Source organism: Diabrotica virgifera, chromosome 6 (genome assembly GCF_917563875.1).
Source record: "Diabrotica virgifera virgifera chromosome 6, PGI_DIABVI_V3a".
NCBI classification, from domain to species: domain Eukaryota; kingdom Metazoa; phylum Arthropoda; class Insecta; order Coleoptera; family Chrysomelidae; genus Diabrotica; species Diabrotica virgifera.
Genome location: NC_065448.1, coordinates 5,752,411 through 5,778,043, shown reverse-complemented (window position 1 = coordinate 5,778,043; position 25,633 = coordinate 5,752,411). Strand labels below are relative to the sequence as shown.

Here is a 25,633-nt window from a genome sequence, read left to right as displayed (position 1 = left end):
AAAACCTCCACGGCTCTGTAAGGCTTTTAGAAATACAAATATTCAATACAGTGTTTTAAAAAGAACCTATTTCCTGGATACAATTAAAATTTTTAAATGAAAAAAAAAAATAAATTAAGAGCCTGTATATAAAATCTGTTAGATTTCTCGGAAATATATACCGACGCATGTCAAAACAAAATAATGGTACCAAATATGTGTAAATACCATCAACAATCGTTCAAGAAAAAACAAGAAAAAAAAAAGAGAAAGAAGAGACCGCTCCGAAAATATCAAGTACCATCAATAGAAGAAGGAGAGAAAAAGCCCAACTTCGGAACCGGATTCTTGTAAGGCAGCAAGTGCTTTCTTGATGATTAAGGCTATGGAGTTCTTAGAGTATAGTTGACATTGTTGTTAATGAGTCTAGTAGTCTAGAGACTCTTTGATAATTGTGAAGAAGAATGGTTTTGTATACGCTATGATATTTAATATTTTGAATATATCTTTACTCACAATCAGTTAGTAATTTATGGATTTCTAACCTTTGAAGTAATCAGGAAGCGACTTATTATTAGTTTACTTTCTCAGCTAGCCGGGAAAGTACTCTCCCGGCTAGCACCTGTCACTTTTCTACCTGCAAATGTCAATGTCATTTTTGACTAAAATATGGTTTAGAAAGAATAGAATCCACTAAACATTTATTTAATTAAGAAACAACAACAACAATAACAAAAAGAAAACTATTTGGAATTATAAATATTAATAGTTACATTGGAATTATGATTACTATCAACTATTATTAAACTTGTTTTATTACCTAGCAACGATCTCACAGGTTACTTAAAATAATTCATCTTGAAACGAAATTATTATTGGTAGATTGTGAGTATTAGAAATCCATAAACTACTAACCGATTGTGAGTAAAATAGTATACTGCCGTGCTAGGCCCAAAGGCGGTAACTAACATTTGACAAAATGGTGGCAAAATAGATTTCAAAATTGAATGCTAAAATTTTGGCCCATTAGGGATTTATGAACTAGCTAATAGTTTTTATGCATGGATATATGCCGCAGTTTATTAAAGGAACCATTAATTATATTTTAAAATAAAGTTTTATACAAAAAGATGTAGATACCGCTAAAACGTTTTATCAAAACTTACTATAAAACTAAGCCAATTAGCGGTATGTGATTTACTGTGTATTAGCTGTGTATTAAAGTTTATTAAATTGAAAGAATTAAAGTACTATTAAATGTTATTATTTTGTTGAGCCACAATATGACAACAACAAATTGACAATATTTAGTTGTCGTTATATCTGTTTTCTTTCAAGGGTCAATAATTACATATTGGTTCATTCATAATAATGTTCTATTTGCGATTCAATATAGACAATTAAATAGACAACCGAACAACATACCTTGTGTCTGGTACATACAAAAAACCTATTTAGTATTACAATGGTATCACCTCATAATTAATATTTTTTATAAAATCTGTTATAGTGCGTCTAATAATTTGGGCAGAAACTGTACTTATACTACGAAGAAAAGAGGATCTGTTCAGATTGTTATAGATGTTTAAACATCTGCTGATGTTTAAACAGCAGTTTTAAAGGATTCTTCAAATGAATGTGATTGTAAACCATATTTTCACTTTCTCAGCTATTATATTTTTAGCGACAAAGGTTTGCTATTTTACGACATGTTATTATAGAGCATTAAGATTTTTATGATCGCCGACACCTACCCTAATATTATTATGCATTGTTATATTATTGGGTATTTCACAAAATATACAATATTTTGCATATTCGGTAAAATACCATTACTTACAGTAATTAGGGCCAATTTTAACATTTTATTAGTTGTATTGTACAAACTAGTTATATGTTAGGATTAAAATATGATCACATTATCTTTTAGACCGAAAAATACCTAATTATGGGATATATAAGATTTTTAAAATATTCAAACAAATTTTTGTATCATTATCCAGGTACCTGATGCATTCTTAGAAAATTTATAAAGGAATAAAACCAGCATTTTTGTATAAAACTTAGGTAAAGGATTCTCAAAAATTAAGTAAAGATATCCCAAATCTACAATCCCGTATCTATAAGAGCATTGTATAACTAGACTACTAGACATTGTCTAGTTAAAAAATGATAATATATTGTATTTAAACAAAAAAAAAATGCAATCAATGGGACTGCTAATCCCATGTACGACCAACAAAGGGTTAATTACAGAAAACTTTAAGTATGAAACAAACCTTGCGCCTGTATAGGCTGAACATAATTTTTTTCCACCTCTTGTAATTGCTTTACAATAAATTGTTCTCTTTCTATAATATTGTCTTCAGTGGTTTCACCTCATGTTTCACAACTCTTACTCGACTCTACTTGATTTTCTAAAAAAACAAAATATTTTAATTCTCTTTCTCTAAAAATGTTTGTGGACAGCGTGTGGATATATTATTAAGTTTTTAAAACCCAATTAAAAAGAAAAGAAATATTTTTTAAATATGAAAATCTCTTACTGCCTAATTCAAGATATAAATCATCCACTTGGCGCAGAGTCATATTGTTTAGGACAACATAGTTGGTTAATTCTTGAAATACTATAAACAAAAATGAAAATACATTACAATAGATATAATAATCTCGTAAGTTCTTAGGATCCTCGCAAATTATTTCTTTTACTAACACAAGTCTTTTAACTAACACAATAATTTAACCTTGTAAAGTTACGCCGAATTTACTTAGTAATATTAAGGCGATTTGGCGGTTTCTAAATGTATGCGTAGCATTCTTGAAAGTAGATTAGCGGTAAGTACAATGTGCTAAGCTAAGGTATATGGACGGCAACTGTAGCAGATACCGTCAAAACGCCATAGTATTAACATTTGCCGCCAAATGGCTTAGTATTTTAACTGAAAAGTGTAGATACCGCTAACAAAATTGAAATTTTATTTAAAATATAATGCTTCTACAACTCCAAAGACTTTGTAAATATATACTAAATACCCTATTCTACCTAAAAATACAAAAATCTCATTTTTGATAAAAAATCAGTTACCGCCTTTGGGCTTAGCACGGCAGTATACAAACCTCGCGGGAACTCATTCTAGCTTCGCGTCTGTAGTTTACCTCGGTGCTTCGCACCTCGGTAAACTACCTTGCCGCTCGGCTGAAATAGAGTACTTTCCCGCTAGGTATGTAATATACTATTAATATAGTGACTTGTACTGTCATTTATTTTAATGGTATTTGTTTTTTCTTCTTTGTTTTGTGAATTCGAAATTCTAATCAGTACCTTTTATTTTCAGATACCCAAAAGCTACAACTCCGCCATATCACGTAAGTGAATTTGTTTAAAGTTTGATCGAATGACGTAAAACTAGTAACCATGTTAAAAATATATTGGAAAAGTTCCCCAACTCGTTTCAAATAAATTACAAAAATTAGGTACAACAGATTTGGGGCTGTATGTAGTCGCGGTAAGAGTTTGAATGTTCTTGCGTTCTCCTCTCGTGTTCGGTAGATTGAAAAACGGAAAATGGAGTATGTTTCCACGTTTTTCGTCTTCATTATATTTTTACGAGCGTATCAGGTGTTCGATTGTGGGAAAGTTTTGGAGGAAATCATTGTTTCATAAATTTTATGGAGAAGCTCCGGTTAAACGATTTTTCCGCTGTTTATTTTAACTTTTAATAAAATTATGTTTTACATTTACCGGCCAATGTAAGATTCACATGTAGTGCAGTCAACAGTAAAATGCCCTTTTTTGAAAATGATTACAAAAGTCATAAAAATGGATTTAATTTCTTCGTTTGAGCGAGTCTACCACTTACTGAAAATTTTCAGAGTACCTACAGGTTGGACGCGTTTCCGCACACAGTAAATTTGTAGTTCTAGCACGGTTATGTTTTGTTATTGCACAACTATAATTTTTAATTTTAATCAAAAGATTATACGTTGAAATAAAATAAATTATTTTTGTCGGACAAAGAAGCGGAAAGCGTCGAGTCCGACACCCGAAAGATGTCACTCTATTCTGTTGTTACAAAACTCTTAATTTTCAATTAAAAGTACTTATAATTAATTACAAAAGATTACAGCCTCGTTTCTTTAGTCCGACAACGTAAATATGTTAATTACGACCGTTTATGTTTCGCGATTACAAAAGTCATAATTATAATTTTTTCACTTCCAAATAAAACATGTTTATTAAAAAAGTAAGTGTCCGACAAGACAAAAATAACACAAACTTATAAAACACGGAAATTTTTATTATTTGTATTTTTGAATTTGGTACCATAAGCCGTAGCGTGCGCAACAAAACGAGCCGAAGAAGTGCTTAGACAAGGAAAGAAAGAAGATAATATGTAACTCTCATTAATAAACTTTCGCAAAGTAACTTATTTTTAATTAAATAATTATTGAATTTATTAGTAATGTTTTATACATAACATATTGCACATATCTTTTTATTTATTTATTTATTTATTTACTGAAATATACATCCACCAGGTATAAACCCATAAAGGTATACATAAGAAAACTACATTGACTGAACACTTAATGACAAAATATAAAATAAAATAAAGAATAACCAAAAATGTTTCTGTTGTTAATACACATACACAATAATAAAAAACAAAGACCTTAATAAAGAAAAATAACATGTCATCAATTCGGTAAGCTATTGCGTATTTCGCGTTTAAAGATGTTAAAACTAAGAAAAAAAATGTCCACAGATCTTAAGTTATTTACACTTCTGCACATACTTTTTATCGGACAATAGAAATTATGTTGTGAATTAAGCAAAACATCGCTATTAATTAGGCAATTGACAATTTTGAAGATGAATATTAGGCCGTTTATTTCACGCTGCTTACGCAGTGAATGGAATCCAAACTCAGAAAGGAGTAAACTATAGCTGTAGCCTCTAACCGGATATCTGTTATATTTTTTGAGGTAACAATATCTTAAGAATCTTTTTTGAACAGATTCAAGATTAGAGAGACAAGTTCTGCATGATTAGGATTCCATACCACGCTGCAGTAATTAAGTTTACTACTAACTAGTCCAAAATATAAACTACGCAAAGCTTCAACAGACGTTACATCTCTGCAGCTTCTAATAATATATCCTAAAGATTTGGTTGCTTTAGAGACCACGGTATTAATATGAGCTGAGAATGTTAATTTACTACCAAATATAACACCAAGATCTTTAAACTCTGAGGTAGAAGACAGTAAAATGTTGTTGACCTTATAATCGAAATGTATGTTATTGATCTTTCGGGTATAGGACATTACTTTACATTTCTTTATATTTAAGGATAGTTGATTATTAAAACACCATTCATTAATGGCAAAGATATCCTGTTGAAGTTTAACGCAGTCGGAAATATGGTTAATTTTGCGAAATATTTTCATATCGTCCTTATACAACAGTGTTTCAGAGTCTACGATGGAGCAGATATCATTAACGAAAAGGAGAAATAATAGGGGACCCAGATTTGATCCCTGAGGTACTCCAGACGTGGCAACAAAACGAAAAGATCGAAAGCCTTGATATTCTACGAACAAACTCCTATCAGTTAAATATGATTTCAGTAATATTTGAAAGTTATTGGAAATTCCAAACTGATTTAATTTTGATAGCAATTTATTGTGTGAGACTCGGTCAAATGCTTTACTGAAATCAGTGTATATGACGTCCACCTGTTGACGACACATATTCTGTAAATATACAAAGATTTGTTGCCGTACTTCGAGCCTTCACAAAATCATGTTGACTGCTGGTAATCAAACAACGCAGATGAGCATCCAAGTAATCTGTCAAGATAATTTCGAACAATTTAGAGAATGCTGATATAAGAGCGATAGGTCGATAGTTAGATATATCAGAGTTTGAACCTGATTTAAAAATAGGACAGACTCTTGTATTTTTCCACGCAGTTAAAAATTACTACAAGTGGTTCTATGAATGACTCGACGTGACATTTAAGTATCGAAACAGGAAAATTATCAGGACCGCAGGAAAATTTATTGTTTAATTTCTTTACACCTTCTATAATATCGTTACTGGTAATTTTACCGATATTAAAGTAAGAACTTGAATTATAATATAACATCAGATGTAACAGAAGAAGAGCTATTACTATCAGAAATATAAACACTCTTAAAGAAGTTTGCAAATGCGTTTACTATATCTTGACTCGTGGTAAATATATCACTACCGTATTTCATCAGACCAGGTGTCCGTGATTTATTATTTTTGGCATTAACAAAGTTCCAAAATTGTCTCGCATCTGACTTAAAAGAATTTTGGAATCTTTCAACCAATTTTTTATATTCTAGTTGTATGTCTAATTTAATAGTTCTTCTGAGATCTTTTGCTCGTTGGAGGTAAAAACAATATTTACTTAGTCTATACATTCTCAGATAATGATGTTTACGTTTAACTTTGGCGATTATTTCAGATGAAAACCATGCTGGATATTTTTGACATGTAGTTGAACTAAGTGGGACACATTTATCTATAATTTCTTGGAGAGACAAACTAAACGAATCTACAGCAGAATATACATCTGAAAAATGTTTTAAATGATTCCAGTCGATTTCGGTTAAAAGTTTGTTAAATTTAATTTTACGTTATATTTTCTAAAATTAAGACGTTTCTGATTCGGAACAAAATATTCATCTTCTTTGACTTCATACGGAAAATAACAAGTTAAATCAGGATGATGATTATCAATAGGAACTAAGGCATTGACTTCAGGTGTAACTTCGCAACTAAAAACTGATGGTGTTACAATCAAATCTAATATCTTTCCATGTATATTTTTTATTTTGTTACATTGTACAGAATCTGTATAGTTTAATAGTTGAACAAATCTATTAATTAAGGTAGTTAATTGACTATTATTAATTGTTGAACTGTTAAATTAAAATCTCCAATCAAAACGACCTCATGAGTTTCATGGAAAGTTTCAATATAGTCAAAAAAATCAGAATACTCACTAAGTGTCACGTTAGGTGGGATATAAACTGTTATAAAGAAGATTGGTTTGCCATTAGTTTTGAAAACTTTAACACATAAAACAACATTCTATAGGAAACACTACATTATGTTGTTCTGAATGACACACGTTATTATTTACAGCAAAAATCACTCCTCCTCCAAACTTTGCCAAAACTTCGATCTTTACGATAAACTGTGTAGGTGTCTTCAGGAAATAGTTCACTACTGCGTACTCCATCCCGAAGCCAAGATTATGTGATTGCAATAATGTGTGATACATTGATTATTTTAAAAATCGCCCTGTCCGAGGGTTTTGCTTATGTACAAAAAACAAATAAGTTAATAAGAGGGGATAACACTTATTCCAGCGCACTGTATAATAGCTTTAATAGATAGTCGAAAAGTGGATGTACGAATATAAAAAATAGCAAAGGAAATCCAGCTAGACATCTCATGTTTTTTTCAGGCCATTTCTCTGGGCCAACAATCACATCTCGGCCAACTTTGTGCCGTATTCTATTCAAATTTCTGAGCTGAGGAAGTGCCGTTCCCTTTAGCTTTCGAAAACTTTTCTCAGGTAGGAAAGTATAAAGGGACTGTTGCATATAAAAAAGGTATTAGCATAGAGGAGGCCGAAGTATATAGAAATGCTGGGGACTATTCTGAAACAATATTCGAGAAGTTGGCTGCTATTGTTGAAGCGTAATTTGTATATTTTAGTGCTTTGTGGTGTTTAAAGTGTCGGTTTTTCTATTAAGGTAAGTAGTTATTCATTTTTTTTTATAAATGTAAATCATTATAATAGTCCATGTGGTGAGACCGTTCCCGTCTGAAAAAAATTCTGATTCGGTTTATTTGTGGATTCCTATTCAAAAATATCTCGTTTAAAAAATCTAAAGGGGCCGGTCGGAATTTTTGGGCAGAAATTGTTTAAACAATTTTTTTAAACAAATACAAAAGATGACCCTTTTTGATCCGAATAATATTTTTTTGGGTTTTTTATGTCATTATTATGACAGGCCTAATTAACAATTAAATAACAACGGTGTCAATTTAAGTAAGACCCGATAAATCTGCAGAATCTTGAAAATGAATGTTTAAACTACAATTCAAGTACTTGGCAACCTCAAAAATACTAATTTAAATATGAGTTTTTAAGCCTTGAAAATGCGTATTTTCGCATTTTTCAGATTTTAAATCATCTATAACTCGAAAACTATAAATTTTTGTGAAATATCACAAGATACCTTTCTTGTTTAGAATGACCCAAATTAAGACGTTTTACACTTGGCTTGGTTGGTGTCACGGACTCCGCAAATTTTGTAATCCATTTTAAAAATAGTTCTAGGCTAACTAGGTACTTGAAATTTTCAGAATAGCTCAGAGCTGACTAACAATGCAATATTTAACTGCTATTTTATGGATAAATGGATTTTTTTTTAATTTTAAACATTTTAAAAATGTGATTTTTTATGACATTTTATATTAACTATGACATTTGAATTCCATTTTAACGTAAGTCAAGACAACGAGAGTCGCTAGCTCAATGGTAGAGCGTTAGACCGGAGATCTGCATGCCCTGAGTTCAAATTCTGCGTGTCGCTTACCTTTTTTTAATTTTTTTAATACATAATTAAAACTTTGTAAACAACCGTGGTATTATAAAAAGTATTTTTTTATACTAGTGTAATTTTTGGAAAATAATCTTGACCTTGGAGGTAAACTACACTATGTTATTTCGAGTAACTGTGTTTAGCGTGTGTTTGCAACAAAGTTAAGAGCACTTAGGATGTTAATAAAAATCTGATATATCCCATAATTGGTTGAAAAACCATTACCTGCTATTGTATGGATAAATGAATTTTTTTTTAATTTCAAACTATTTTAAAAATGTGACTAATGCTATGACATTTAAATTCCATTTTAACGTAAGATAAGACATCGAGACCTGATAGCTCAGTGGTAGAACGTTAGGCCGGAGATCGAGAGGTCTTGTGTTCGAGACCTGCCTATCGCTTACCTTTTTTAATTTTTTTAATACATAATTAAAGTTAATATACTTAAAATTCATACTTTTATAAGTTAATTATTATATTACGCCATTTTAAACAACCGTGGTATTATAAAAAGTTTAAACTACACTATGTTATTTGAAGTAACTGTGTTTAGGGTGTGTTTGCAATAAAGTTAAGAGCACTTAGGATGATGATAAAAATCTGATATATCCCAAAATTGGTTGAAAGACCATATTGCAACGACAGAAACCGAAGCCGGCTGCGTTAATAAAATAATGCAGTATTAACTATAGCACAATAAAATAAAATAAAATCAAAATGTAATTCCGCACAGGCTGGAATAATTTTTTTATCAAAGTTTAGGTCCAAACAAATGATATTTTCAAAAAAGTATATGATTCATATGAGAGGATCATTGTTTAAATAATTAAAAATGGGTAATTTTTGCACAAAATTTACTTTTTTAACTGCTGTGGTATTTCAAATCTTTCTTAACCTTTAACTACCCGCGCATCAAATTATAACATAACTACACGCGTGGCGTACTTTATACGCCACAAGAAAATACACGTAAAAACAGCAGATTTGTTTATTTTTTTTAAATACACTTAGTTGTTTGTTATAAACCTTATTCGGCATCAGTGAATACTTGGAGTTCATTCTCAGTAAGCCAATTGGGATTTATAACTGGAATCATGGAATAACTGGATTTCATGATGAATAAATTTTCTAATAAAAAATTTTTTGAAATGTGATTTTTTACAAGTAAAAAAGTAGGTACCTCTATTTTCTCCAAGTGTGCCATGGAAATCTGACATTTATTGATTGTTATGACGATAAGTCAACAATAATTAGAGTTTTGAAACCTTGTTTCAATTTTTCAATTTTCAAAAATGCGTAAAATTTTTTTTTCTTCAACGCCCTGTATCTTGAAAACGGATGGCGTTACAAAAATTTTTTACTAAGCAAACCCCAATTATTTTTCAGTTTTTTACCTACCCTAGAGACGGGGTTACCTTTTTTTGAAACACCCTGTATACAAAAAATCCTATAATCTAAAATAAAAAAATTTTTATCTCATCTTTATCACTTTAACCAGTTCAAGGCTACAATTGATAAACAATAAAAAATCCAAGTATCTATTTATCCAACAAAACGGTTGTAAAGTTCATAATTCAACTAGTTTTAAAAAAACAAATGAACCGACAAATGCAAAACAGAGTACAGTTTAAAAACACGGGACAATCGACCAGAAATCAAAATCAAGTTGACCACAACAATTTGTGCAGCCCAGCCCACAATACACCATCAACCAGCACCGGTTTAATTTCCCATTATAACGAGTTGTTTTTAATTCATTAAGATACAGTGTCAGTAATAAACAAACGAAAATGAAAACATCGACAGGTTTTTTGTGGCTAGCGGGCCTCTTTCCGATAATTTTTTTAGGCGTTGCGAAGATTTCTTACAGTTTTGGTGATAACAGTATTTTGAGTTATTTGGGCTTCGGTTTTCCTGATGAACCGATTCTCACGCGAAATATTGTAAGTATTTACCTACTATAGTAGATATTTATGTAGATATATTTTGTATTGTGTTTTTGTATTCTAATTTTGAATATGCTAAATAGTTACGCACGCGAATATTGTTTAATAAACAAGTATCTAGATTATGTTTACTGTGAATTTAATAGACCCTGTCCATTCCAAGGATTAGGTATCTGTTTTATCTGTTACAACAACACTACGTCTTTTCAATGTGGCTCCTACGTTTTTTCTTACATTTGATGTATAAATGAGTATTAATTTTTTAAAAATAAGTAAAGCCAGTTTTCATCCATTCTGTTTTTACGTCGATTCCTTGTTGTTCTAGGTATACACATCGCATTAAAACATTCGCCGATATCTTGCAATCGCTATTCTACATTCATATCTATCTCTTTTTATACATGTCATCCTCCAAACTAACCTCGTTTATCTCTTTGTCAAAGACTTTTCTGCAAAGTTTCCGTGGTCTTCCTTACTATTTGCTTCATTTTGGATTCGATTCTAATAATTTTTTTGGTTGGGATTTTGTGACTGGGCATTCCTTGCGTACCTTGTCGTTTGTTTGGTTCATATTTCGTCTGCCATATCATATTTTACCTCCGTAATCTGTCTAATTTTTTTATTTACGATCCTTTTCCGTCTTTATTTTCCCGCTGCTTTTCTCTGGTAGTCCATCTCAGTGACTTTAAGTCTCTTTTTTGTCTGTCCTTTTATATGCCATTCTTCGCCAGCTGTACATAATTATGCTCTTTACTGTAGTACTGTAAATTCTCATTATTTTCTTGTTGTTTATTATTTGTCTGTGCCTTTCATTTAATATTGATATTGCTTTACTACTTTCGACTTGACTTTTACGCCTCAAGTTGTATATTCCTTTATCAATTTTCATGTATTATATCGTATATTTCTCTGTGTCGCTAGTTTGATCTTCTGCAAATGACAGTGTATAACGTTGTATCGTCATCCAATGGTATGCCCATGTTTAGGCATTGTCTTCAAGTAACTATTAATTATATTCAGAAGAATTTTCATGACTGACAACATCCTTGTTTTAATCCTTTTGGTATATCAAATTTTGGTGTTACTTTTTATCCTTTTACTAGATTAAGAATTAGTCTGAGGGGAAGCTTTGATTTATATGATCTTCCACTGGTTTTAAATTCTTCTTTGTTTTCCACTAGCATCTTTGCAAATTAGTGTTTCCGTGTCTGGTCCATTATATTTTTAAATATTTTTCAACTTTCTGTACTTCTACGTCCAAGATGTGTTTATTCTGAAACATGTATGTCTCTCATTTGTCTTTTTCTTGTGCAGATCAGTTAGATCAAAGATTCTAGCTTGGGCTTCTTTAAATTTTGTTTTATCGACCATCATGAGATAAGGCTTATTGGTAGCTTTCTTTTGTATTCCATTTGACTTTGACAGCTTCTTCTGCTGATGCATTGATGAAATTTTTGATATATTCGTATTGTTCTGCTGTACTCTCAAATTCTGTTCTGTTCTATTTATCATCCTTCTAACCTGTTTTGGTACAATTTCCGTAATTCTGTGTGCTTTCTTGTTTTAAGCTATTTATATTGTATATATTTTCTCGTAGATCTTTTGTGATATTTTCTTTGTCAGTTACTTGCGTTTTTCATTATTTTCTATTTATTTGCGTGAAATTAAACTTATTTCAAAATAAAATTGTGGCTTTATTTCCACTAAAAAAAAAAGTAAATTTTATTAAAGTTGTACAACCAAATAGCTTTAATTAAAACAATAGTAATTTTGGATACGGGTTTTTTGTCCACTTTTATAAAGTCTATAATATTTTTTGACCTCTTGCTTGTTGTGTCCATGTAAACTTGTGTATTGCTCTATATTTATCTATATATTTGTTTTGTATTAAATTTGATATCTCCCTTCTAAGTTTTCGCTTTTCTTCTCTAAGAGTCTCTTCAATCATTCAATGGTTTTTTCTATTTTTTTTCTTTGGGGTTTTTTGGTTTGTGTTGTTGATGACTTCAGTGATCTATTTCTTTGTGTATTACCACGTTTTGTTAGGTTCTCTAGTCGTAACTGTGAGGATAGCCTTTGCTAATACTTTTCTAAAAAATTTTCGATGTTTTGAAACGAATTTTTGTCTTTTATATTCGTAATAATTGTCTTACTCTGTAGCTTAATGCGGAATTCTGCTTGTATTCTTTTTCTCATAGATATCTTTCAGTGCGTCACAATTTTTAGATTTCTTTCTAACGCATTAAATTGTATGTGACAGAAAAAAGGCACGTCCGTGATTACAGACATTTATAACATTTATTCTAGTCGTCGATAGATGGCGCTATAATCAAAAAAAAATTATTTACGAATTATATAATATATCTACGAATATAATCTGTGCAATTTATGAGACTATATTTACAAATCAAAGAAAATACCATTTTATAAATGCAATAAACACAATTGATTTGTTTTTATACCAAATTGCAAATAAAATGTGAAAACTGTCAGATTTAACTAAAATACCATGTTGGAATAAATGTGATAAATGTGTAATATTATCAAGGACTTACCTTTTTTCTATCACTGACGCACTGAAAAATGCCCATGAAAAGGACTTTAACATTTTGTGGACGGAACCACAGTCTGTAGCTGGTGTTATCTTCACATTAATTATTGATCTCCTTTAAAGTTTAGTGACAAGAAAATAATTGATTTGGTTATTGTATCGAAGCTGTTAAGCGAAAATATTTCAGTAAATGGCATGCATATTGAAGAAACCACCTCTTATAAGTACTTATGACATGAGATACGCACAGGAAGAGATAATCAAACGTGCGAACTAAGCCGCCGCATAGGACTCACTTGGGTGGCATTCGGCAAGCTGAGCTATGTCCTTAAGTCAGAACTGCCTATGTGTCTCAAAAGGAAAAACTTTGACTTTGATCAGTACTTACATATGGTACAGAAATTTTAACAGTAACCAAGAAAGTAGGAAATAAAATTTTTGTTAACCGAAGAGCCAAGGAACGCTCGAAGTTGGGCATTTTTCGTAGGGATCGAATTACGAACAAGGAAATAAGACGGAGAACAGGAGTGACAGATGCGATAGAAAGAATTATGACTCTTTAGTGAAACTTGGCAGGGCACATAGCTAGAATGTCGGATAACAGATGGACACAGCGAATAATACACTGGAGACCAAGACAAGAAGCATACCTATATAAGTAGATGTCGTCCACCAACAAGATGATCTGATGACAGAAAACGGATCGACAAAAATTTGATGCAAACAGCACAAACAGAAATACATGGAAAATACTGAGGGAGACCTATATCCAGTAATGGATAGATCCGGGTTGAATGATGATGATGATGATCGTCCTCCAAGCGCATACGAGCCATCCAAGCGAAGTCCATGTTGATTATCTTCGCGGATAATGTTTCAACATTGTGTTTATTATAGGTTTGTTCCAACAAAACGAAAAACCGTCCATGTAACGATCACCGTCCTGCGCAGTACCATGGAATGTATTAATTCGTTTCCATGGAACCCATGGAACGTTAATTTTATAATAACGTGATCGTTACATGACGGTTCTTCGTCGTGTTGGAACAAACCTTATAATAAGATATCTGTATTAATGACTGTGTTCACCAGATGCAAACACGTTCACAAATGTTTGCGCTTTGATTCTAAACTTGTTGACAGCGAGCTGAACGGTTGGTTGTTTAGGTTAAAATTTGACATTTTGCTTGCTTGGTTTGAACGTAACCTAAAATAAATTTTCTCAATAAATACGTTTTTGAATTTATTTTATTTTATTAAAGGAAAAAAGAAAATTTATTTAATAGATAATAACGTAGCAGAATATCTCCAGTAGCCTTTATTTTATATATAAAACCCTTATCAATATATTCTACAATATATACAATTTAAATTCCCGCCATATTTTTTCAATATTCAACACGTTTGCAAAGTTCAACTTAAATATTTTATGTTTGCAAAAATGGCGACCGCTTTCCAAACATGTTTGACGTTATAGTCCAGAAAGCCACTGCGCATCCGCTAGGAAAAAATATTCTAATTCGGATTTTTTGCACAACCTTACTCAAAAAGGACCCCTTTTAACAAATTTGCATGTTGCCAGGACCAAAAGTTGGTCAAAAATTGTTTAAACGATTTTTTTGTTTTTTTCTTAATATTATTTTTTTGGCATGGAACAAAATTTTTTTAGGTTTTTTGGATCATTCCAAACAGAAAAGCTCTTTAGTGACTTTTCTCTAAATTTGATAGTTTTTGACATATAAGCGATTAAAAATGGAAAAATTGCGAAATCGGCCATTTTTAACCCTCAAAAACTATGTGAAAAACTGAAAATTTGAATGTTACCAAGGTAGGTAGATATTCTATAAACATCGATTGATGAAATCCCGAAGAGTTTTTTGCAATACAATATCAACAACCCCTTTGTTTTTTAATTGCCAATCAAGTGTGCGCGACACTATTTTCCACTGTTGCATGTGTATGCAGTATGGTGCAAATGAAAGGAATAAATTCGTTATTTCGTAAACCGGCGACTTTAAGGAAAATCCCGAAACAGGTCGATTTTTATTTTTAAGTTTTGATATTGTGACATATATGGTATACTAGTGACGTCATCCATCTGGGCGTGATGACGTAATCGATGATTTTTTTAAATGAGAATAGTGGTCGTGTGCTAGCTCATTTGAAAGGTTCTTCAATTCTCTATTCAGTAATATAAATATTTACATATTTATTTATACAGGGTGTCCAAAAATTTAATTTTTTTATCAATTTGCCAAATGATTTAATTTAATAAAATTTTTTTGGACACCCTGTATAAATAATTATGTACATGTTTATATTACTGAATATAGAATTGAAGAACCTTTCAAATGAGCCAGCACACGACCCGTATTCTTATTTAAAAAAATCATCGATTACGTCATCACGCCCAGATGGATGACGTCACTAGTATACCATATATGTCACAATATCATAACTTAAAAACAAAAATCGACCTGTTTCGGGATTTTTGCTTAAAGTCGCCGGTTTACGAAAAAACGAATTTATTCCTTTCATTTGCACCATACTGCATACACATGCAACGCAACGGTGGAAAATAGTGTCGCGCACGCTTGATTGGCAATTAAAAAACAAAGGGGTTGTTGATATTGTATTGCAAAAAACTCTTCGGGATTTCATCAATCGATGTTTAAAGAATATGAACCTACCTTGGCAACATTCAAATTTTCAGTTTTTCACATAGTTTTTGAGGGTTAAAAATGTCCGATTTCGCAAATTTTCAATTTTTAATCGCTTATATGTCAAAAACTATCAACTTTAGAGAAAAGTCACTAAAGGGCTTTTCTGTTTGGAATGATCCAAAAAACCTAAAAAAATTTTGTTCCATGCAAAAAAAATAATTTTAGGAAAAAAACAAAAAAAAAACGTTTAAAAAATTTTTGACCAACTTTTGGTCCTGGCAACATGCAAATTTGTTAAAAGTGGTCCTTTTTGAGTAAGATTGTGCAAAAAATCCGAATTAGAATATTTTTCCTAGCGGATGTGCAGTGGCTTTCTGGACTATTAGCAAGTCGTTCAGAACCATAAAGCGCAAACTGATTGCCAACGTTTGCATCTGGTGAACGCGCCCAATGACGAACTGAAGGAACCGTTCATCTCTATCATTTCGCTAGCCTATAGTTTATTTTTTAACTAAGAGGAGTAAACTAAAGAGACAGATTCACACCCAAGAAAGTCACTACAAAAATAACCAAATACATCTTCTTTTTTGGTTGATCATGTCGGCAATCCATAAATATTATATTATATTAATACGTTGCTAAAGAGTTCTAAAAACAACTTGTTTTTATATAAAAGCAAACTAAAAATCTAAAAATTAAAGTAATAACACAGAAAAGACAAACAATCGCCGATATAACTTAATTAACCCATGAAATGCCGAAAGTGTCAAAATTTCATAAATGTCATTATTGTCAAATTTTTATTACAGTGGAGTGAACTTGCCTGCGATTGGACCAATTACAAACAAGCATTACAGCGCAATAAATTTGAATCACTCCTCTTGGTTTAAAAACAAACCATAAGCTAAGCTCACCTATCGTAGCTTTCAAATGGTGATTAGGGTTTATACTATTTTTGCATTCCAGTTTCCTATTATAGTGGAGTCACTGAAGGTTTTCACCTCCGATTTCGTTGAACCTTCATCGATTTTGATGAAAATTGGTGAGTAGTTCGAAGATACTGCAAGGAACAAAGGTGACATGATGCCAACTTGAGCTTTTACCCTGGGGTGGATGCCACCCCTTCTCGGTGGTGAAATTTTTTTTATAAAAAAAATACCAGAAATCCATAGAGGGGCAACTTCTAAGCAAAATTTGTTATATAAAGTTAACATAAATCAATACTTTTTGAGTTATTAAATATCAACAATTTACTTTTTTCTTAAAAAAAATGCATGTTTTAAAGCTGTTTTTCACGTATTACTCAAAACTATAAGCTTTTGTAAAAAAACCATTATAACCAAAATTAAATATAATAAAAAATTTAATATATTCCCCACTTAAAGAACTAAACTAATGTTATTTCAAAGTGAGTTATGGGTAATTGAATGTATATTTTTTTCGACGAGTACTCAAATCTAAGTATTCAAGCTTACATAACGGGAAAGCCATGCATTTTATAGAATATACTTGTTAAGTACTTGTCAAAGTATTTCGGAGTACCTATCAAATGAGCTCTAGTAGAAGTTAATAGCATCAAAATTAAGTAAGTTAGGATGAAAATAAAAGAACCCTTTCGATTTTTTAGGAAAAAGTGAAAAATAGAACATACGCCATTTCCACAAAAATTAAAATTTGTAATAATCCTCACAAGAATTTCTTTAGGTTATCATAGTTAATGATTTCAACAATTTTCACCGGTTTAGAATGCATATTTTTGAAAAAAAGGTACAATTTGAAAAAATCAGAATTTTTAAAATTATCGTACTTTTCATTTTCTTTTGATAATAACTCCAAAAATACTTAATATACGTAAAAAATTATATATATATATAACTTAATTTTATTTTATTCTGTTTCAAATACTTTACCCATTTTACTATTTCCGTAGAGTAAAAGATAACTGAGATAGAAACGTTTAAAATTTCAATTTTGCTGCGAGAACCATGTAACCGGGGCCATTTAACTTTTTATTGTTAAAAAAGTGAGAGGTTTAAAATACTAGTTTTGACATTTTTTAATAGCTCTTGGAATCTTCTTTTAGATAGTTTTTAGGTGAACCTCATATCTTAAAAATTAACGGTGTTATTTGCAAAAAACAGTAACATTTTTTGGAAAAAATTTTAAAAGATATATTTTGAAACATTTTTGGTGCATAAATTTTAATGCTATCAACTTGTTCGAGGACTTATTTGATAGATATTTCTATGAACTTTGACAAATGTTTAATAAGTTTATGTTATAAAATGCATCATTTTGCCGGTATTTAAGCTTGAATACTTAGATTTGGGTACTCGACGAAAGAAATATACATTCAATTACCTATAACTTACTTTTAGTTAACATAGAAAGGTTTTTCTAGTAAGGAGCTTATTTGATTTTTTATTAGCCTCAATTTTGATAATAACTTTTTTGTAAAAACTTATAGTTTTTGAGTTATTTATGAAAAATCGGTTAAAAACTTGCATTTTCCTCACGAAAAATTAAAATTTTTGATCTTTAATAACTCAAAAAGTTTTGATTTATTTTTATAACTTTATATAACAAATTTTCTTATAATTTGTCCCTCTATCGAATTGTGGGGTTATTTTTAATAAAATAATTTTCACCCCCGAGGAGGGGTGGCATCCACCCCCAGGGTAAAAGCGCAAGTTGGCACCATGTCACCTTTGTTCCTTGAGATATCCTCTAACCACTCACCAGTTTTCATGCAAATTGATGGAGGTTCAACGAAATCGGAGGTAATAGCTCATATCCACCTTCAGTGACTGCACTATTATCATCATTGGTTCTTTCTTAGAAATATCGGTTGTAATAAATGTAACCAATTAAAGGGAGAGCATGTTGCATAATAAAATAATTTTACTCTCAAATTTTCTTTGCATCTATAGTAGACTAAGAATTTTCAACGAATCCTCGTATATTAAATATACATTTACCTTGAGAAAAAAATTAATTTCTTCCTTAAACAATCTTTTAATGACATTAAACTTAAACTTGAAATTATCGATAATAACAACCGTTTATATAACACGCTTATTACATAAAAATACATAAACAAACGTGCTATTTTTTGAAATAAACGTAGTAAAATTACCAAACTCATATTTCCGGCTAAAATAAAAGAGGTAATTTATTTATTTATATTAATAATCACAAAGCGGCGACAAAATTTGTCATTTAATGATACAAATACGGTAATCCTTAATTATTAGTGTTTGTTGATCAATTTTTTATCACGACCTCACAGCGTTGTCGGATTGGCGGATTAGTATGCGCGACTAGGGATTTGTTCTTGTTTACGTGAAAAAAAAAAAAATGCAATACAGCAATTGATGATGAAATAAGGATTAATCATCGTGAGGCACCTATTCGGGAGATTATAAAAAAAAATATGAATAATTTTGCACTTAATTTTCTTTATACGAACTTAATTCCGAGATAAAGATCAGAGAAACCGTTACTAGTAGAAAAACCGAGGAGACGAGAAAAATCATCAAAAGATTGTTAACTAAGGATACAAGCAACCAATTTTTACTTGGTGATTTAAATTTTGACATGAAAAGACTGCCATTGAAAATTAAATTTATAATATTTGAACTTTAAAAAGGGGGTAAACCCTGTAGTTGGCTGTATACCTTCACCTTCAATATAACAACGTGGAATGAAGGAAACACTTCTGATGTATGTAGGCATATGAATTTATTAACATTCTTAAAAGGACCCCGCAGAAACCTTATGGGAAATGGCTCTCTGTCAAATGCTCTGAAACTTTGGGTTTTGGTAGTTCTTGATGTGTAGAAAGTGGGCGCGTAGCTCCAAAAAATCATGGTTTTAAGATATAAGCCTCTGAAGTTATATGTACAGTGAGGACGTTTGAGTTGGAATAAATTCATTTTATGGAAAATGGGCGACCTTGAAGTTAAATTACAAATCAGGTTGATTTTTATTTTTAAATTATAATTTTCTGGCATATATATATCATACTAGTGATGTCATCCATCTGGGCGTGATGACGAAATCGATGATTTTTTTAAATAAGAATAGGGGTCATGTAATAGCTCATTTGAAAGGTTATTAAATTCTATATTCAATAATATAAACATTAACAATATTATTTACACTGGGCCGCCAAAAAAAAATTTTTGAAATAAACTAATTGAGACAAAAAGAATAATGTATATAATTAATTTAATTCGAAATATATTTTACTGCTGTCCGAAACCAGAAAAAGATATTTATTTGATAAATAAATATTGTTTTTCGCTTAAATTCATTAAAGTTTTCAAAAAGTTATCAAAAATGTATACTCTGTATTGTATACAGAAATATACAGATATGTACCACAAGGCCTATATTCGTGTTGATAATACTGGTAATTTTATTATCAGAAAGTATATTTCCAACTAATTGGTTAAGGCAAGGATACAGTCCATCTCCTCTATTTTTTAATCTCTAGGTATGTAGAGTTTTATATCAGCGGAGACAGCTGTGAAGGTATAGTGGAGACAGCTGTGAGATACTAGTAAAAGATAGCTACTTAACCAGCATCAACATCGCAAATGACCAATAGACCATGCTGTAAAAATATTAGTACATTTGGATGTTGAGAGGTGACTCACATTTTTTTGCAGAAATTGCTTGAAAATGAATCATATAATAATAATTGAATTATCCTCCCACTCAAAAGGTCCGGAACATTCTTTAAATAATCAAAATGTCAAAAAATGAAGGAAAAATTCGATCCTTTTCTTCGTTTTTTGATTATAACTTTAAAAATGTTCGTTTCCGGGAAAAGTTGCACTGACATAAAAGTTGCGTAATTAAATTTTTTCTACAAGATACCATTGGTTAAAAATTTTAAACATTGTCATCCTTGTTGCAAATTAGCAATAATTGCGAAAAAATCATAAAAAAACAAGTATTTGCATTTTACTTTTTTCAACCATTTATGCTAAACTTGGGACCTTCATATTTCACGCAGAAAACTTTATGATACACTAAAATAATAGTGGCAAATTTCATTAAGATCGGTCCAATAGTTTTTACAAAATAAGTTGTGAAATCTAATCGCAAAAAAATGCAGTTTTCAAAATGTTGCAGGACTGAAAATAAAGCAGACAGAAAGTTGAATTTTTTTTACATGTAGAAGAATATTGAACCTTTCATTTGCAATTCCCGAAATTAAAATCGGTTAACTACCACCGCGTCAAGAATTTTTTTAAATTTTAATTTTTGGTCCTACGCGCAGGACAGCGGATACGTTTGCTCTGATTGGGCATTCCAATGACCTTTGATAATGATTGATAAATTTTAATTTTTAGTACATTTCGATATAAATAAATAAATTTGTTAATTGCAAAATAAAAACACATACTATGTCCTTTAAAATAATACTTTTTTTAACAAAAATTTTCTTTGTTCATATATTTTAACTTAGAGAATAAAATTTTAATATTTTTAAACATTAGCAATTGTTTAAACAATATTTCACAAGCAATAATAAAATAAGTTTGATTTTTGTGGAATTAAAATATTAAAATACAATAAAATATAGAGTAAGAAAATAATATATTAGATAAAGATTGGGAGAAATTTTGGTGGAAATCAACTTGTGTAAATCGAACACCGCTGTCCTGCGCGTAGCACCAACATTTATTGTTTATTAAAAAAAATTCCTGACGCCGTGGTAGTTAACCGATTTTAATTTTGCGAATTGCAAATGAAAGGTTGAGTATTCTTCTATATGTAAAAAAATCAACTTGCTATCTTCTTTATTTTCAGTCCTGCAACAATTTGAAAAAATGAATTTTTTTGCGAAAGCTGGATTGCAACATTTATTTTGCAAAATCTATTGAATCCATCTTAATGAAATTTACAGTATTGTTTTATTATATCATACAGTTTTTCTGGGTGAAATATGAAGGTCCTAAGTGTAGCATAAATGGTTGAAAAACGTAAAATGCGAATACTTGTTTTTTTATGGTTTTTTCGCAATTATGGCTATTTTGCAACAAGGGTGGCAATTTTAAAATTTTTAACCAATCCTATACTATAGAAAATTTAATTGCTCAACTTTTATGTCAGCGAAACTTTTCTCGAAAGTGAATACTTTTAAAGTTATAATCAAAATACGAAGAAAATAATCGAATTTTTCTTACATTTTTTGACATTTTGATTACTTAAACAATGTTCCGGACCTTTTTAAATGGAAGGATAGCCCAATTATTATTATATGAGTTGTTTCCAAGCAATTTCTGCAAAAAAATATGAGTCATCATCTCTCAACGTCCATCTCAAAACAGTGCGCCCTGGACTACAAGCCATTATTATTGTAGGTACAGCGCTGCAATGATTTGGCATTTATGTTAAGATTTTACGGAGCATATAAAAATGGACACTTACCTACATAAGTTTGCAAAAAAACAGAATATTTAGTATTTAACTCTAATCCGGGAGTAGTCGCGCCGTGAGAAAAAATCTCACATTTTATCCTTTTTCGTGATAACTTGATGAAACATTTTTCAACATTAGTCTATTCTTTCACGGTTTTTGCTGTAAATTTTAAAGAACCGCTTGGATTGACATGAAACTTGGCGTACGCATAGCTAATATGTCAAAGAAAAAAAGTGATATCGTGCCGAAGTGTGCTTTTGCCCTGGGGGTGAGTTTCACCCCATCTCGGGGGTGAAAAAATATATGTCCAAGATAAGTCCCGAAATGGATAAACTGACCAATTTTAAGCAACTTTTGTTCTATAGTTTTTTTACCAAATCAATACATTTCAAGTTATTTGCAAGTGAATATGTTAATTTTTGAACAAAATAACCACGTTTTTAGACGGTTTTTCGCAAATAACTCAAAACGTAAGCATTTTGTCGAAAAAAGTGTACTAAGTAAAACTATAGCCTATAAAAAAGTGAAAAAAGAACGGTGTATATATTAGGTTTCTATACCTAGCAAAAGCAGGGTTATAGCTAATGAAAAATAGGTTCATATTCGAAAAATTCCAAATTGAATAATTCAAAGTGAAATATCCAAATAATGAAGTATTCTTGGGGAAAAAACATTTCAATTTTCAAAATTTCAAAAAAAAACTTGATTTCTGTTTTTATAAACCAAAAATTTTTTATCATCAAATGTAAGTAAGTTACGCTCAAAATAAAGTTGATCCCTTTTGTTTTGGCAAAAAAAATCAGGAAGATCACCCCTCAATTAGCAACTCAAATGAAATTAGTCGTTACCGCTTCACAAGTTACTTAACTTATGTTGTGTTTATATGATCTATAAGTTTAATCGATTCAAAGTGCATATTTTTGAAAAAATTTGGTTTTAAAATAAAATTTTTAAAAATTTTACTTTGGAAAATTTTTTTTTTTAATTAACTTAAAAATTGTTAGAGATACCAAAAACCTTAAAAAATAAAAAAAGTCGGCTTCACTTTTCTGAATATTTTTATTTTTTTGTTTTTCAGTAAGACAAAAATTGGTTAAGATTAGGTGTTTCAAAATTTGTATACACTCGTGATAAGTGAGTCGTTCAAGCCCTTTTAACTACAGCTTTTTCAAAAATAAGCACTTTGAACCGATGAAACTTACAGATCATATGATCAATACATACGCGAGTAAAAAACTTGTAAAGTGGTAACAATTAAGTTCATTTAAAATGCTAATTAGAGGGTGATTTTCCCGATTTCTTACCAAAAAAAGGGACCAACTATATTTTGAGCGTAACTTGTTTAATTTTGTTACTAAAATTTTTTTTTTTAAAAGAAAAATAAGCATTTTTTAAACACTTTAAAAAAGTTAAAATGAGTTTTCCCCAAATAAGTGCTTTGTTTTTTGGTTATGGCACGTTAAAATATTCGATTGAAAATTTGACGAATATGAACCTATTTTTCATTAGCTATAACTCTGCTTCTACCAGGTATAGTGACCTAATATATAACCATGTTTTTCACTCTTTTACGTGCTATATTTTTGGTAAGAATTTTTTCGACCAAATACTTACTTTTTAGTTATTTGCGAAAAACCGTCTGAAAACGCGGGTATTTTGTAGAAAAATTAACATATTCACTCGCAAATAACTCGAAAAGTATTAACTTGGTGAAAAAACTTTATAGAGCAAAAGTTGCTTAGAATTAGTTATTTTATCTATTTCCGAACTTATTGCGAACATATATTTTTCACCCCCAAGAGGGGGTGAAAACCACCCCCAGGGCAAAAGCACGTATCGGCACAACATCACTTTTTTTCTTTGACTTGTTAGCTATGTGTATGCCAAATTTCATGTCAATCCAAGCGGTTGTTTAAAATTTAGAGGTTTTGCAATATTTTACCTTTAAAGAACGTACTACATCGCTTTCCACTCGTAAGTGCCTCGAGGAAGATTGTAATAATGCGTAGAAGTGTTTTTTATTTTTTTTTATTTTTTTTGTTTTTTTTGTGGCATTTATGGCTTTGGTGAGAACTAATTAGCTTTAAAATTGTAAAAAATAGATATTTTTAACATAACAAGTAAATAAAAATATTATAAAATAGAAATTTGATTTAAATTCGTATACTTTTCTCTAGGCGCGACTACTTACGTTAGGTACAGAAGTGAGCGCGACTGCTCCCGAGCTAAAGCGAATTTTAACATTTTGATTAAAAATAACATTGAATGAATTGAACGAATTAACAGGGAAAACCGTTTAAATATCTAGGAGTAATTCGAACAACAGATGAGATAGGACAAGAGAAAATTAGACACCGCACAGAACAGGGAAAGAAAGTAATTGAAAGTCTTAGATGAATATGATGGAACCGACATAATATGTAAACGATAAAACAAAAGTTAGAATTGGAAGAGCATTTGCTAACTTTTTGGTAACGTAAAGAAGTGAAGTTCTGACCTTAAATTCAAAAAAAAATGCTAGATGTCGTAGAGATCTTTGAAGGAGTACCAGAATGGGAGGTAATTAGACATAGGTATATTGATGATAGATGCTACATACCCGTTAACTGACGAATAGAAAGGAATGATCTCAAGTAGTTTGGGCATCTTCTAAGAATGAAAGAAAGTAGAAGGACTAATAGAATATTTAGTTAAAATCCGCCAGGAAGGCATAAAAAGGACAACCAATAATGTCCTGGAGTGGAAATATCAGGAAGACAAAGAAGCTCAGGAAAATGGAGGACGCGGATAGTCAAGACAGACAAACATAGCGTCTAGGTGTTTGATATATACCTACTTGATTTTTTTATTGGCGAAACGGACGATCAAAAAGATGAAGCGGATGAAATAAACTGCTCGTCAAAAGTTAGGGATATAGAAAATTCTGCTGAGTTTTTATAGTAGATTTTTTCGTGAACAGATTAAAGATTCCGCTAATTTTTTTTTATTATTTTAGACTTTTCTTTAGTATTTACACAGTTATGTTTACTCAAACTTTTTTTTTTTGTACTTATACCGGGTGGAAGAAAAGAAATGTTTTTCTTATGTTAAGTTTGAGACGCCCTGTAGGGAGGACGATGTACAAATGGGAGTATATATCGAAATCGTATTGTAGTCTCATGTTTTGTGAATATATTGTTTTTTGAATGTCCCTGATATCTTTAGAAATAAAAAAAATAGACGGGTTTGTAATTTAACATGTGTTTTAACCGAAACAAAAGTTTGAGACACCTTGTAGGGAGAAAAAGGTACAAAGGTGAGTACACCTCGATTCTTTGTTGTAGTCTCGTATTTTGTGAATATTTTATTTTTCTAATTTCTCTGATATCTTTAATAACAAAGAAACTAGACGATATTATTCTT

General features: G+C 30.7%; 2 protein-coding genes across 2 annotated transcripts in view; both read left to right on the top strand.

The window, feature by feature from the left end:
- Positions 1-3,314: 3,314 nt before the first annotated feature.
- The window catches only part of LOC114327075 (uncharacterized), a 681,522-nt gene continuing 659,203 nt past the window's right edge, over positions 3,315-25,633 (top strand). Inside the window, exon 1 of the mRNA XM_050654246.1 lies at positions 3,315-3,345. The gene's annotated coding sequence lies outside the window, so the exon portion shown is untranslated. The remainder of the gene's footprint in view (positions 3,346-25,633) is intronic.
- Positions 10,149-25,633, top strand: part of LOC126886993 (lipase member J-like) — a 66,100-nt gene continuing 50,615 nt past the window's right edge. The window contains exon 1 of the mRNA XM_050654248.1: positions 10,149-10,579. Coding sequence (XP_050510205.1) covers positions 10,427-10,579 — 153 coding nt within the window. The 5' untranslated portion in view covers positions 10,149-10,426. The remainder of the gene's footprint in view (positions 10,580-25,633) is intronic.